Below are 15,532 nucleotides of genomic sequence, written 5' to 3'. Positions count from 1 at the left end.
TAATACAATACGCAGAAAGAAATGTTTTAAACACTTATAGCGAGAGCTTATCCACTCAGCGGCCGCGAAGATCTTATGGTCCATATAATCTTTTTTCCCGCGGAGGCTTTGCTATCAGATTGATATGAGCGCAATGTGCAGTAACCAATAATACTTTCCGGCATGCCTTTTCTTCTCTCAGAGCGTTGGGAGAGGTTAAAAATCTGTGAAGAAGGCGGAAGAAATCGCCCTGGTCAGGTTGTCTCACTTCTCCAGAGGCTCTCATCTTCCACGCCCTTAGGGCGTCCGGGGAGGTTAAAGATGCTGTGAAAACAGAGAACGGCCAGTTACACACGCTCTGCGGTTCACATTTCCCCAACCGGCAATGTGTAAATAGCCTGTTTAGGTTAGGTGAAAAGTCTGGCCAAGTATCCAATCTTGACATTGGCGGACAAGGGTGAAATGAATATATTAAAAAGGAAAGGTAGGCTATGCGCAGTTCCAATAACAGCACTGGATATGTGATAAAAAAAAAGTTCCCGTGCAGTCTTTTGCGCGGAATAAAGGCTGTCTTTTAGGATATATACTCTGAAGGATTCGAAGTTAAGACTCATAATTGGGAGACATGGAATTTGTGCATATGCCCGCCTCGTATAAATGTGAACGCTTCACACATCAGCTCTTTTATACATGACAAAAATATGCCAAGAATCATAGCTGGGGACAGTAATCAACCTCTGGTTAGTTGGTGGCCGAGGAGAGACATGCATGAGCCGGCGCCTCCAAACGTGTCTATTTAGGGTAGGCTCGTCGTATTCGTTGGGTTGAAGTCGGCGATTGGGATCGCGATGCTTGCAATAATTGGCTAGACTAGCGGTGGTTCTATTAATGAATTATCCGCCATCTGGGGTAATAGGTGTAGGCACTTTGCGGGTGGTGTGATTTGGAGGATTCGATTACGCTGGCTGTGGTGCCGAGATGCCATCAAGCATGTGAACAAATGCTAAAAGGTACATGAACCACCGCCGAAATAATCGTGGACATAAGGTATCGTATGATCTAAGAGAACGCAAAACGTTGGCTTGGCAATGCATCACCACTCAGCATCATCATCACTCTATTCTTACAGTATCGTGAACCCAGACTTCGTACTGCAGATGAATGTAACAGCGACAGCTTCCTTCTTTCAGCTCACCACGGCCGTGGCCCGATGGGGTCACCTGCTCCCATTCCCCCACAGTACGTGTAATAAGACAGACACGATCAACCTATTAGGCAAAGAACGTTGCCCACGATGAGCATCGTCTCCCGCTTCAAGAGGAGCTAAAGGCAGCCTAGCTGTGAGCATCGTGACAAGGGGGGAAGCAAAGTGCATAAACCTTTTTTCTTGTATTCGTATGAAGCTACGTGCCCTAGTAGTACAGTATAAAGGAAGCAATGGCTGGCAAGGGAGGCTCAGAGGGGCGTGAAGCTTACACGCCCCCATCCCTCCCTTGCATCCTTGCCATGGATGTCGACGGCGTGTACTTTTTCATTTGCTGGGGAAACACAGGCAAGCAAATGGTGACGGGAGCTGCGCGTCATGGGCCGGATCGCAGAGAATCGGCGTCGGCCTTGTTGGCGCTTGTATGACAAGGGACAAGGGACGATTCACCGTGTGCGGGCTTGTCTCTCTTTTTTTTTGGTGCTTGGTGGCGGGATGAGTTTGCATGCTTCCCCGCAAATGGGTGACGAGTTCAGGGTGCAAGCTTTGGAGTGAATGGGTGGGATGGACGAATGAAGGTGAGGCGATTGGGTAATGAGGATTGTTCTTGTGTCTTTGTATACACACACGCAGTCACTCGTTTGCTTATGGCTGAAGGGTATTTAAACCACTTATAGCCTCGATTTGGGGAGCTTGCCCTCTTGTCTCTTTTCGTCTTGTGCAGCTCATAATTTCCACTGTCTGGGACGATTGGTTTCTTTAAAAGCATAAATCGGCCTTTCTCATTCTCCATACCATTGGCGTGGTTGGCATTTCTGCGATATCTTGTCTTGCTTCCTTCTTCGTACTCGAGGTACGGTACCCTGACCGCGTGGTCATACGAATTCGTCGCATCGCCGAGTTGACACATTAAGGCAGACATCATGGCTGGGTGGCAGTCCTGTAAGAGACCATGATCCCAACAATTCCCATTCTTCACAACTTGCTAATATCCCCATCACAGGGAACCCCTTCAGTAAGAGGGAGACGCACAGCAATGGCTCCATCGTCGCATACAAGATTTTGACCTTGCTATCGTGGCTTTTGTCCGTCGTCGTCACCGTCTACTATGCCGTTGACGAGCCTCACGATGGCTTCCATATCCGCCGGCGCATATGGGACCAGAACTATCTGTATCCCAGCGCCTTTACCATGAACCACATCCTCGCTGATATCTACTGGTAAATTCGCCATGGCTTCGTCACTTCTCGTTCAAGCTTTCTGACACCTGAAAACCAGGATTGTTCTCTTCATCCTCCAGTTTGGATACGTCACATCGCTCTTCTCCAGCAGTGCCGACGTCGTTGCCGCAGCTGCTGGTGTCGGAAGCCACTTCATCCTCAACAACCTACTTCACTTTGCATTCGTTATGCTCTTTGTGAACTCGCACTTCCACATCGCCGAGGTCATACTGATTATCAACTTCTTCAATCTCAGCTCGCTGTATTTCCGCCACAACACCGTCCCGCGCTTCATTCACGTTCCTGTTGCTACAGGCCCGTTGGCATGGACGTTTGTGGCCATTTACTGGAACGGCGCCATCATGGTGCCGCACCCGCACAGCCTGGTGGCTAGAATTTTTGGCAACGTCTTCATCTGGTCCATTTTGGCGTACGGATTCTTCTTCATCATTGCCTTCAATGTGAGTCACAGTTTCTTGGTTTCCCTTGCATCGAATACTAATCATCACAATCCAGGACTACACCATGGGCTTTGCTCTCAGCGTCCTCTCTGCGGCAATTGGCGTCGCCCAGTTCAAGCGCCAGGTGGTCGCTTTCCAGTGGATCTTTGCCTTCATCATCATGGCCATTCTCTTCATCTCGACAGTCACCGTTGCTGTTCCAGCAATGTCGGGCAGAGACGTCAGATGGAGGCGAACCACGGGCAGAGACGAGGAACGCGCGCCGCTGCTCAACGAATCGGCCGCCTAAGGGGACAACAGGCACATCAATTCCTCACCAATTCCGCGAACCCAGAAGCGGTGAGAAGATGCTTGTTTCACAGCAGACAGAATCACCCGAAAAGCCTGTTTGCTGAATCACAAAAGATTCTCAATGTCAAATGGATATGACGTAGGGAGAGTAGCACCACAGATCTGTGGATCTGAGTTGGCAAGGGGCTTATCGCCATGTTTTGGTTCGGCGTACGAAATTAAGTTGAGATTAGGGTATTTGCAGTCCTGTACTCGTAATTGGTAGCATCGGTCGGTTCTGGCTCTGTTTCAGATCCGCGTTCAGTTGGTTACATAACATACAATCTTCATATTGCATACAATGATCCCTAGATTTTGCCAAGCTAGGACCTTTTGTTCCGTGAAGACAAAAGCATCATTCAACGTGAGACATTCTGCTTATGACTTTTCCTTGACGGATCGATGACGTCGACGGAAGCTGTGCTTTGGCCACCCGTATCGATAAGCACCTTTGTGCCACCCCTGACGTGGCGATAGAACAGGTCATCTCCACTACAACTCTGCATTTGCACAATGCATCTTGATATTGTCATTCGCGTCGATAATTGTAATCAGCTTTTATCTCTTCGTCCGGTTTTCATGTGGTTGTGCAGCAGATGAAGCCTCTCAGGCCGTTTCCCTTCCCGCTCAACATCGGAACGGATATTTGCCGGATATCTCGCATCTATGGCATCTTGAGGAGCCCTCGGGGCATGCGATTTGTGAACCGCATCTTTTCTCCAGAAGAGCAGGCGAGAAAGGATCCCAGGCTACGATGTCTCGAGAATCGCCCACTCGATAAGCCTCTTCTGAGCGAAGGAAGCACACATTTTCAGTCGAGTGTTGGGACAACGCCGAGCAGTGAAGAACTTGCTCATCGGGACCCTGAGAGATGGGCGGCTGCTACGTTTGTTGCGGGCAGGTAAGCTCACACACATAGACTGCTTCTCTTGTAGAAATAAATATGAGAAATTTTATGTGAAAGGAATTTCTAACTCTAGAGGAAATTTGCACTCACATAGATTCGCTGCTAAAGAAGCTGCCATCAAGGCTCACTCCCATCGTCGCCTCACATTTCACGACGTCGTGATTGAGCGCCGTGGCAGAAACGAGGAGCGTCTAGGGAGCGGACCGCCCGTGGCACGTATCAAGGGCGATGAGGGCGAGGATGAGGATGCGAGTGCCATGATTTCGATTAGCCATGATGGCGACTATGCAACGGCAGTCTGTATGGCGTATGATCCGAGTGTGGTGAGCGTGGGTGGTGAACAGGACGAGGGAATAGTGCGATGAGGAGATGTTGACGCCCTTGGTATACCCTATTTATGAATCGAGAAGCATTATAGATGACAGACGAATGGTATATACTGTACATGTTCGGTTTAGATGATGAACAGGATATCTCACCACTTACTGGTAGCTGCTGTATTGCTGACTGCTTGACCATGTTGCAAAACAATTGCAGAAATGCTGCCGCAAATGTTCACACAGTTGGCAAAAAATAATAATAATAGAAATGTCATATGTAGCAAAAAAGGCATTCGCATACATCGACGTACCAGGGACTCGAACCCTGAGCCTCAGTCTTAGGAGGACTGCGCGCTACCATTGCGCCAGCACGCCTGTGAATGACAGTTGATGGTTTGGACCAATTGTGACTAATGGAGGGCGCGAATTTAGCTTGTCCTATAAAGCTGTCGCAAATGTGGACTCTCGTTTCTTGATATTCTCACCAGAGAGTTTGAAGCCGAAAAGGAGAATGATTGATAAACTATGAGATGAGTTCTGTGTGGAGGAATTGGGAACTTAGTCAAAAGCTGGGTTGGTTCATGGAAGGCGGTGCGCTGTGGCATTTCACCCTTTTGCGGCTGCCCTTTTCGTAGTACAATGACAGATTAGGTACATTGCGTACGTCGCTGCACTTTTCAACGTCAAACCATTTCAACTTCAGACTGATCACCAAACTTATATCGTCCACCTTTGTGAGGTACTGGCATGTTGCTTTTGCTATTGTACACATAATCGTCAAATCTTCCAACATCATCAAACGTACAGTGATACTTTGCCGACACGGCCCCGATCCATTGCGGGGACAGAGTGTGGCTTAGATGCCAGGATTACAGCCTTGTTTCCGTCGCTGCCTGTACGCTAATACAGATGACTGATGGACGACCTGCGAGATACAGTTAAAGTGTGAGTGGGTGGGTGTTTCAATGGCCTTGCTCGACTGTGGTGTTGCGACTTCATATATTCCGAGTTTGATGTATGACTCAACTGAATGGCCAATAGTGTCGCTGGTGAGCCAAGACAACATTCGCCAGATACCCGAGTTGCCGAGCACGCGATAGAGTCCTTGGAGGACGACATGGACTAGCCAGGGCTCGACTTTCCGGAGCTGGCAACCTCTCTCTTCCGACCACCCGGCTTGGGATACGATATGCCGACCGGTTCAAGCATCTACAGACCGCACATCTTGTTGCTCCCGACGCTCGATTCTATCAACCAGAACTCATGTTGGTTGCGATGCTGCGCATCATATCCATATGTGAGATTTCTATCAAGGCTGCCGCCTAAACCTCCAAAAAGGATGGGCATATGACACGCAATTGGACCAACCAGGCGCGCGCCTTTTTTGATCCTCCGGTGGCTGCAGCTCTGCCGATGCCGCTTAAGCCGTGCATAAGGACGACACGGCGCCGATGTTTTGGGCTCGCCGAAGTTGTTTTATTCGACCTGCCGTCCCACTAAGTCTCACTGTTTTAACAGATTTGATATCAGGGCTAGCATTTACCCGCCATTAGTCAATGGCAACGCTCGTACGAGACATGATTAGTCCAGAAGAGCAACATTACCGCATATCCGTGGTATCTTATTGACCGCATCTCTCCCAAGGATCTGAAGCATGGGCCAAGTGCTCCCTTTGCTCACCGTCCCAGCGTCTGCTTGAAGAAACGGTGAGAGCTTCAAGCTGTCCGCTTTCTCATAGGTCCCCCTTATTAACAATGGACGCCTTTTGCGCACTCTGCCTGTAAGATACGAAGCGCGAAAAGCCCACTAACAAACAAATGCATCCGATGTCCCCATATCGGTCAACTGTGGGGGGCCTAGCGCAGGGATTTTTGCAGCCGCGGTGCATGTTGCAGTTCGCCAACAGGGATTGCGACACCCTTTGATGCAGGGCCTACAGGCCAAAGAGGCCTATAAGCGGTGATGCCACAGGGCCAGCTACAGGGGTCGGGGGGCAATTGGGGGCAATTGGGCGAATTTGCCGTTGAGCCTTCTGGCGGGACCCACTCGCGGCGTTCAGTTTTACATTCAAGATTGTACTTCAGCTCGAACCGTTTCTTTGTTCCTCACTCAATCCTTTAATTCCTTTTCAACATCTTCAGCCTTCTCTCTAGCGAAGGCGAAGCTCTGGATGACGGCACCATGGACGTCGTCTTATCCCGCCTTGGCACTCAGCTGCTCACGCCCAGTACAGACGAGCTGCTGTTTCGGGAACCTCCCACCTTTCTAAGTCGGTACGTGTATCCCAAGGTTTATCTGGTCAGCATTTCGCTGTCTGTGGTACAATGGCGTGCGCCTCTCATTTCTTGCGTGATGAAATACATCCAATACTTGATTTCTACCAACCTCTGTCTAATTTCTGCTAACAATATGCCTCCGCAATAATCAGCCTCGGCATCGATCCCTCTGAGACTGAATGGATAGGCCGCGTCTCCGAGTTTGCTCGGTCTGGTATTCTTCAGGGTGCGATTCTCGCCACTTCGGCGGCTTGGCTGACTTTTCGTCTTATCCGGCATCGCAAGAACTCCGTGCCAACCACTAGGTCCAAGGCATCATCGATTAAATGGCCCTACGAAATTGTGTCGCAAGCCGCCCGCATCGCTTCGCTGGTCTTTTTGACAGTGGCCCTGATCAAGGGGAGAGTGCATCTGCTTAATGTTGTTGCCATTGCCTACGCTTTTGTCCTCGGCTTGATACGACCCATTAGCCATGATCTCGCCTGGCGTCATCTCGTTCTTCATCAAATCAACTATGTCCTGACTGCCACGTTTTTCGTTCTAGCAGCCGCACAGCTGCTGCCTTGTATTGAGATTGGCACGGATCAATGTGTTGGGGATGCTGGCATCGTTGGCTGCCTGTCGTCGTTGGGTGCGGCCGTTATTGTCGCATTGATTACTCCACGAGAATGGGTCCCGCCTACCATCAAGCATGATATTCCTGGCTACACGGATCAAAGTGATCCTGCTCCTGAAGAGACATGCAGTTGGTTCAACTATTATTTCACCTATGAGTGGCTGACACCTCTCGTATGGAAGGGCACAAGACAAAAGCTTGACATGTCTGGTATCCCAACATTAGCCTGGTACGATGAGCCCATGTATTTACTCCAGAAGATCAAGAAGGCCCGAGCGCTCTACAAAAAGACTCTGTGGACGGCCCTGAAATTCCAGCGTAAGGAGTTGTTACTGATGGCTACGTGGGCTGCTGCCGCTTTTACAATGGAGAACGTCTCCCCGTATGGCATGTATCGTCTACTCGACTATCTCGCTAACCCCAGTGGTGCCCAATACCACCCAGTTGTATGGCTTATTCTCATGTTTGTTGGCCCCTTGTCTCGATCCGTCTTGTTTCAGCAATATGTCTTCAACTCAACCAGATTGATCGTTCGAGTCAAATCTGCCATGACTCAGGAGCTATATCACAGGGCTTTGGAGTCAATGGAGTTGGAGGAAGACCCCTTCGATATCAAGGCAGGAGGAAAGACCGATAAGGAGAAAGAGGCGCAGGGAGCCCAAAAATCGACGTCTGCTGGACGTTTGGCAAATTTGATGGCCGCTGACGTGGATGCTGTCTATCGAGCACGAGATGTAATATTGGTTTCTGCGGGCGTCCCTGCAGGTACCATCATATCTCTCTACGGCCTTTACAAAATGATGGGCTGGGTATCTCTGGTGGGAACGGCGATTTTGCTTTTGGCTACTCCGATATCCGTGTACATGGGCCGGCAGATGTATGGCGCACAGAGACGAGTGAGGAAGGCACAAGATACACGTATTTCTCTTGTTGCGGAGTATCTAGCTTCCATCCGCGCCATCAAGTACTTTGCCTGGGAGGATCCCATCACAAATCGAATCATCGAGTCCAGGGCGGCCGAACAAAAGGAATTGTGGCGAGTGGCTGTTCTGCAAACCATGGTCAACCAAGTTACACAGTGTTTTCCGTACATCGGCCTCCTCGTCATGTTCGGATTGCACGTCGGGGTAGAAAAGCACCCCCTTGACGCTTCTACTGCCTTTACCGCCGCCTTCCTCGTGAAGAACATCCGTAGGAACATCATGATGGCCAGTGCGTTCTCAAGGAACTTTGCTGCTGCAAGCGTCGCCTTCAACCGGCTCGACAAGTATTTCGATAGTACTGTGCCCCTCCTTCGATATCCCGTTGGGCCCCTGAGAATTGAAGGCGCTTCGTTCCGTCGAAATAAAAAGGCTACATTCCGCCTCGAGGACATCTCGCTAGACTTTGTCGAAGGTGGTCTCAATGTTGTTACTGGTCAAAGTGGAAGCGGGAAGAGTACGCTGCTGCTCGCAATCCTAGGCGAAACTCATCTAGAGGGTGGCAAGGTCACCGCGCCCAACGATATTGCCTTTGCTTCGCAATCGGCTTGGCTCCAGAATGATACCGTTCAAGCCAATATCCTCTTCCAAAGCCCCATGGACCGCGCTCGATATGTTAGAGTAATTGAAGCTTGCTGTCTCAATATAGACCTCAGGGAGCTCTCTGACGGTGACCAGACTGTCGTAGGTGAGAATGGTACATCTTTATCTGGAGGACAGAAAGCTAGAGTGGCCTTGGCTAGAGCCCTTTATTCCAAGGCGTCTCTGTTGCTTCTAGATGATATTTTCTCCGCTCTCGACGCCAAAACCTCTGCTGGTGTTTGGAAACACTGTTTCTGTGGCGATCTACTCAAGGGCAGGACTGTTGTTCTCGTCACTCAGGTTCCTTGGATCTCAGCACAGGCAGACTTTTCCGTCCTCCTCGAGAGAGGTCAAGTCAAGAATGCCGAGGCCAACATTGGTGCAGTTCGCAGGCCCATCCAGATTGCCGAAATCCTTGGAGGAGATGACGATGATATTGAAACCGAAACCGAAACCGGCACAGAAACTCCTCCGGAGCCTGAGCTTCAATCTAGTGGAGATGCCCTGAATGATCCGTCAAAGGTGGCCACTGAAACCTCGGCCAAAGATATTGTGAACCAGGAAATGAAGGCATCAGGGAAGGTCGGTCGATTGGCCTCCTTGGAGTATATGAGATACTTTGGACACCCACTCTTCGCCGTCTTTTGCTTGGTTGGCCTCGCCGGCTCCAACGTCTTCTTCTTCGCATCCAGTTATTGGATGGGCATTTGGGTAGAGGCCTACAATAACAACGCTCATGTGGACATTGCCTATTACATGGGTATTTATGCCGCCTTCACCTTTGCCGAGCTAATCTCCTTTGGTTTGGTCATTATCGCTTTCGAATGGGGTGCATGGCGTGCTGGTCGCAAGCTTCACAATGACTTCATCCGTGCGGTCATGAGAGTCCCCTTATCATGGTTTAAGACGATCCCCATCGGTCGCATCACTAATCGGTTCTCTGGCGATATGGCGTCGATTGATTCAGGACTCAGCTCTATGCTCCGGGTGACCTTTGACTCCATCATGATGCTGTTTGCCCGCATTGCCGCCGTCAGTTCAATCATGCCGATTTTTATGATACCCGCCTTCTTCACCTGCATTTTTGGCGTTGTGGTTGGTGAGATGTACACACGAACAGCCGTCATCATCAAGCGACTTGCTTCGTCCGCACAGTCGCCCGTCTTCTCCCAGTTTGCCGATACATTGGCTGGGCTGCCCATCATCAGGGCTAGGGCGGGCATGGGTGAAACTTTTGGCCGCGATCTGGCATCCAAGCTGCGCGTTTGGTCGGCCGCAGCAGAGGCAAACTATAACTGCAACCGTTGGGTGGCCATGCGAGTGGATTTTGTGACTTCCCTGGTCGCTCTATTTGCCGGCATTATTGCGCTCTCCAAGGTTGGAGTAGTTGGCGCTGGTCTGGTCGGTTTCTCCCTTAACAATGCCAACGGACTGAGCCAGACTATTCTCATGCTCGTACGAGCCATGAACGACCTTGAGGTAGAGATGCAGAGCTTCCATCGTGTCAAAGAATATGTCAAACTGGAGCCTGAAGGTAAAGACGATGAAACATATGCCGAAGAAGGGGAATTTGCAGACGATGAAAGTCACGTCATTCCCAAGAATTGGCCCAAGTCAGGAGAAATCGAGTTTCGCAACGTCACCATTAGATACGATCCTGATGGCCCCAACATCCTCACGGACGTCAATCTCAAGTTTAAAGCTGGAGAGCGAGTTGCTGTCGTCGGACGAACCGGCTCCGGCAAGAGCACTCTTGTTCTTTCTCTCTTGCGGTTTACGCATATTGTCTCTGGTCAAATCTTATACGATGGAATCGACATTACCAAAATTCCCCGGCGCAGGTTACGTGAAGGCCTCACAATCATCCCTCAGGAAGCGACACTGTTTAACGGAACTGTGGAATCTAATCTTGATCCTACCGGTCTCGTTCCCAAGGCTATTCTCGAGAAGGCGTTGGAAAACTGCAAGGGTATCGCGTCCTTTTCTAGTGACGATTCTTCTGATGAGACGATTGTCGACGGTGTAGATGACTCGGTTCACGGACAGTCCCAAGGAATTTCTTTGACGACCCCAGTGGATGCCCGCGGAGAGAACTTTTCGCACGGCCAACGCCAGGTCTTGTCTCTCTGCCGTGCGCTTATCCGCCAGAGCAAGCTGATGCTGCTAGACGAGGCTACCGCCAGCATGGACTACGAAACAGACAAGGGCATTCAGCAAGTGTTACGCACTGAACTTGAATCTGCGGGCGGAGACCGCACACTCGTGACAATTGCTCATCGCTTGCGGACCATCATCGACTATGACTCCGTGGTCGTGATGGGCGCCGGCAAGGTAGTAGAGTAAGTAGCCATACCTCCAGCGGTACAGCGCTTATTTTGTTGTATAATTAATTGCTAACTTTCAATAGATACGGTTCTCCCCGAGACTTGTACAATTCCAAGGGCTTGTTTTACGACATGATATACCACAGTGGAGAGATGGAGGAGCTACAGGAGTTTTTGAGGGATAAATAATGGAGTGTATTTTTTATTTTTATTATTAAATGGCGATAGAAGATAATTTTGGGTGCATACGAATTTGGATAAACGAAGCTTCTGGTATAGAGGCGAGGACGAGAGATGATACCTTTAAAAGGGGGTTGTGGAAGACTGAAACGCAAACGATATTCTAAATAATAAACTTCAGAAATATGAGACGTTTTCTCCTACAGGTATTGTCTATAAATCGAATGAACATGCTCATCCATGGTTATAGAAAAAATCCTTGTTTTTTTTTTTTACGAAGGAATGAACGATTGGGTTACATTTGCTCCCTTACTCGTATCTAACTCTTTATGTACCTACCCTACTATTTTGTACTCTGTTTATGTGCAGATCTGACATCTCGAACCATGCTTTCAGGAATTATTCTTCGTTTGCGATATCACCAATAAACCTGCCTAACTCTGACCACAATATGCGTAAAGAGGATTCTTGCGGCCACCACAACAGCTTATGGGCGTGTAAAACAACCACCCAACGCAAGTTCCAGATGCCTATCCGTCATTTACACGCTAACCTCTCACTATGACGGCCACGCGAGTCAGGGATGTCATCACTAGAAAAGTTGAAAACTTGTGAGTTTGGCCGTCAGATGTGTATACGAGGATAGGAATAGGCCTTGGTAGTTATTCGAATGGTACGTGTGAAGAGCGTCTCGAGGCCTGGCAGCTGCAGCGACCCTGGTTGACAGGCATCAACCCTTGATCGTAATTCCCCGACTCGGCCGAGATGTCAACAGAGTCATCCGGCATCATTTGGCTAAATCTATAAAGGCTGGAAGACTCATAATATGCATGATAAGAGTCAACACGAAGCTGTGAGCTATGCTATATCAAAGTTATGCAATTCACATGATTGTACGCGGTAGTCGGGCAAAAGCGTGCTCGGATACACTAAGAGCATGCATATGCAGACGTTCAAGATACTGCCGGGCGGTGTGTGCAGATTTACCGGATGGAGCTCCATACGCGGATACATCATTGGCCACCTGCCAGATGCGGGGCTGTGCACGGACCTGCCGTCCGCGATTAGAAGAAAAAAAAAAAAGTTCCAAACTTCTTAAAAACTTCACATGCGCTGTCATCGTCATTCTATCCCTGTACCTCATCGATATTGACGAACAGTTCTTGTCACCATGCGTTACATTCTCGTTTCGGGCGGAGTTATCTCCGGTACTGCACCTTGCCCCAGACAATATTTTGAAGTCTGCTAACGATTTACTAGGTGTTGGAAAGGGCATTATTGCCTCGTCCACGGGCCTGGTATGCTTCTATAACTCGTCCATGGCGGGACGCGGATCTTCGAATATTAACCGCCCGAATAGCTTCTCAAGACGCTCGGCCTGCGTGTCACCTGCATCGTGAGCATCACCTACCTGGAATCGCCTTAAAAAATCAAGAAATAGCCTCTAACTTTAACGATGACGGCAGAAAATCGATCCTTATCTGAACATTGATGCTGGAACTATGAACCCGAAAGATCATGGAGAGTGTTTCGTTCTGGACGACGGGTAAGCAGCTTTCGGAGCCCTTTCTTGCCCTTTCGAAAACGACTCTGGCAGCCAACGACAAGTGTCTCGTACCGGAGTTGAAAATTTCGAGTCCAGGGAGAAAAACTTTTACATGGGGTAAAAACTGACTCTTGGCATCCCAGTGGCGAGTGTGACTTGGATCTTGGTCACTACCAGAGATATCTGGGTATCAACCTCTCCCGAGACCACAACATCACTACCGGCAAGATCAACATGGAGGTCGGCCTGAGGGAACGTCGTGGAGATTACTTGGGCCGTACCGTCCAGGTCGTCCCTCACGTCACCAACCTCATTAAGGAGTGGATTGAGCGGGTCGCCAGAATCCCCATCGATGAGTCGGGCGCCGAGCCTGATGTCTGCATTGGTATGTCGCATCCGCATACACGATCACAAGCTATACTGGACATTCGCTAACAACCTCTTAGTTGAGCTTGTATATACTCTCTTCCAGTCCTTATGCTTGCCCTCCTTCTAACCTTCGACTACAGGGTGGCACAGTTGGCGATATCGAGAACATGCCCTTCGTTGAGGCGCTTACACAGCTCCGACACAAGTGTGGCAAGGGCAACTTCATCAACATTCAGGTCTCATATGTTCCCGTCATCAACGGCGAGCAAAAGACCAAGCCGACTCAGCACGCCGTCAAGACTATCCGGAGTGCCGGTCTCATTCCCGACTTGGTAAGAGCCTAAACTGCGTTATCGCCTTGTAGGTATTCAGCTAACGGCCCTGAAAGATTGCTTGCCGTTGTGAACGCCCTCTTGATCAAGATACCATCAACAAAATCGCCCTTCACTGCCAGGTCGAGCCTGAGCAGGTGATTGCCGTCCGAGATATGCCCACAGTCTACCAGGTGCCAGTCCTTCTGAAAGAGCAGGGCCTGATCACTGTTCTGCAGTCGATCTTGATGCTGGACAAGCTCACCCCTGAGCCAGCCCAGGTCAAGAAGGGTGCCGAAATTTGGCAAAAGTGGAAGGATGTCATCTCAAAGAACTACACAGAGACAATCGACATTGCCCTGGTTGGCAAGTACGTCGAACTTCACGACAGCTACCTCAGTCTCTACAAATCATTAGAACACGCGGCCATTCACTGCAAGCGCAAGCTGAACCTCATCTGGGTTGATTCTGAGCATCTCGAGGAGTCGACCCGGGAGGCCGACCCCGCCTTATACCACAAGGCCTGGCACGATGTTTGCTCAGCCTCTGGTGTGGTTATTCCCGGAGGCTTCGGCGAGAGAGCCACAGAGGGTATTATCAAGGCTACTCAGTGGGCCAGAGAGCACAACACCCCCTGGCTGGGTATCTGCTTCGGTATGCAGCTGGCCGTTTGCGAGTTCGCCCGCAACGTCTGCGGACACGCCAACGCCACCTCCGAAGAGTTCGACGAGAATGCCGAGTACCCCGCCGTCATCTTCATGCCCGAGGGCTCCAAGGAAACCAAGGGCGGCACCATGCGACTTGGCCTGCGCACCACGCACTTCCAGCCTGGCAGCGAGGACAGCAAGCTCCGAGCCATGTACGGCAACGCCGAGACTGTCGATGAGCGTCACCGACACCGTTACGAGGTTAACCCTGCCCTTGTTGACGAATTCGAGAAGGCTGGCTTGTCCTTTGTCGGCAAGGACGATACCGGCAGGCGTATGGAGATCATCGAGATCAAGAGCCACCCTTACTTCGTCGGTGTGCAATACCACCCGGAGTACATCAGCCAGCCGCTTAGCCCCTCTCTCCCCATTCTTGGTCTGGTAGCCGCCGCCATCGGATGCCTCGACGAGGTTACCAAGGAGGTCTGCCAGGCCAGAAATGAGGCCAACGGCACTGTCAACGGAACCGCTTAATGGAATGAGTACTGAAGGTCTTGTATAATTTTCTCGGCTAAACCCCGAGGCCTTGAATCCTTGCAACAGCATGTGTAGATATAGAACCGCAGGTTTACGTAGCAAAAAGTCTGTGGATGTTACTATCTTGATTAAACGGTATATATTATACCGACCCGCTTAGCCCCTTCAGAGTGGGCAGGCTATTGACTGCTTCCAACGCGGCCAGCCTCCCACTCTAGAGCCACTGTGAGACGTCTTCAAATTTCCCGACGAGGGGGAGGGACGCTCACTTGGTTGAAGGGCCTAGCGGGTTTCAAGATAGACATTGTTTTGTTAGCTTTAGATATACTATTTTTTAGATAATGCCTTGGCTTCATCAAGCTGGATTGACTTGATGCCTCGAGGCCAGCACGCGAGCGCTGGGCTTAGATGCTTCTTAATGAACAAAATAAAAATAAAAACAATTTTGCACTTCCTCGTCCCACTCCCCACCGCCAATTTTAAAACTTGGCTTGATGAGCTACTCTGTGTTCAGCTCGTTTTCATTATTATTCTACTCCGGTATGAGAGTGGTGTCAAACCAGCATATGTAATCTCGCTTCTTATTCAGTATGACGCCTACAGATTGGACTGGTGTATACTACGGTGGCTGTGTTTTATCCATGCCAGGTCGAGACTCGGTCTCGTATATTGGATTGACAAGATATTAAAAGCAAGAACTTTAGCGAAATAGCCATTGTGGAGGCTTGATGGTGAGTCGAATA

The 15,532-nt window shown here is 49.9% G+C and overlaps 4 protein-coding genes across 4 annotated transcripts; all 4 read left to right on the top strand.

The window, feature by feature from the left end:
- Positions 1 to 2,106: 2,106 nt before the first annotated feature.
- Positions 2,107 to 3,153, top strand: T069G_01202 (uncharacterized protein; the record flags this gene model as incomplete). The annotated part of the gene is made up of 4 exons (XM_056168412.1): positions 2,107 to 2,125; positions 2,187 to 2,403; positions 2,462 to 2,864; positions 2,920 to 3,153. The coding sequence occupies 4 exons, from the start codon at positions 2,107 to 2,109 to the stop codon at positions 3,151 to 3,153; spliced, it is 873 nt and encodes a 290-aa protein (XP_056033728.1).
- Positions 3,154 to 3,790: 637 nt separating this feature from the next.
- T069G_01201 (4'-phosphopantetheinyl transferase superfamily domain-containing protein) lies at positions 3,791 to 4,466 on the top strand (the record flags this gene model as incomplete). The annotated part of the gene is made up of 2 exons (XM_056168411.1): positions 3,791 to 4,095; positions 4,196 to 4,466. The coding sequence occupies 2 exons, from the start codon at positions 3,791 to 3,793 to the stop codon at positions 4,464 to 4,466; spliced, it is 576 nt and encodes a 191-aa protein (XP_056033727.1).
- Positions 4,467 to 6,602: 2,136 nt separating this feature from the next.
- On the top strand, positions 6,603 to 11,388 carry T069G_01200 (ABC transporter domain-containing protein; the record flags this gene model as incomplete). Its single annotated transcript, XM_056168410.1, has 6 exons — positions 6,603 to 6,694; positions 6,850 to 7,776; positions 7,837 to 10,409; positions 10,452 to 10,844; positions 10,902 to 11,214; positions 11,283 to 11,388. The coding sequence occupies 6 exons, from the start codon at positions 6,603 to 6,605 to the stop codon at positions 11,386 to 11,388; spliced, it is 4,404 nt and encodes a 1,467-aa protein (XP_056033726.1).
- A 1,162-nt stretch (positions 11,389 to 12,550) lies between these two features.
- T069G_01199 (glutamine amidotransferase class-I domain-containing protein) lies at positions 12,551 to 14,786 on the top strand (the record flags this gene model as incomplete). Its single annotated transcript, XM_056168409.1, has 8 exons — positions 12,551 to 12,587; positions 12,640 to 12,677; positions 12,740 to 12,775; positions 12,846 to 12,925; positions 13,069 to 13,310; positions 13,372 to 13,379; positions 13,435 to 13,626; positions 13,683 to 14,786. The coding sequence occupies 8 exons, from the start codon at positions 12,551 to 12,553 to the stop codon at positions 14,784 to 14,786; spliced, it is 1,737 nt and encodes a 578-aa protein (XP_056033725.1).
- Between the last annotated feature and the right edge of the window lie 746 nt (positions 14,787 to 15,532).

Source organism: Trichoderma breve, chromosome 1, assembly GCF_028502605.1.
Source record: "Trichoderma breve strain T069 chromosome 1, whole genome shotgun sequence".
NCBI classification, from domain to species: Eukaryota; Fungi; Ascomycota; class Sordariomycetes; order Hypocreales; family Hypocreaceae; genus Trichoderma; species Trichoderma breve.
The sequence above is the reverse complement of the archived record's forward strand: the minus strand, read 5'-3'. Positions and strand labels throughout refer to the sequence as shown.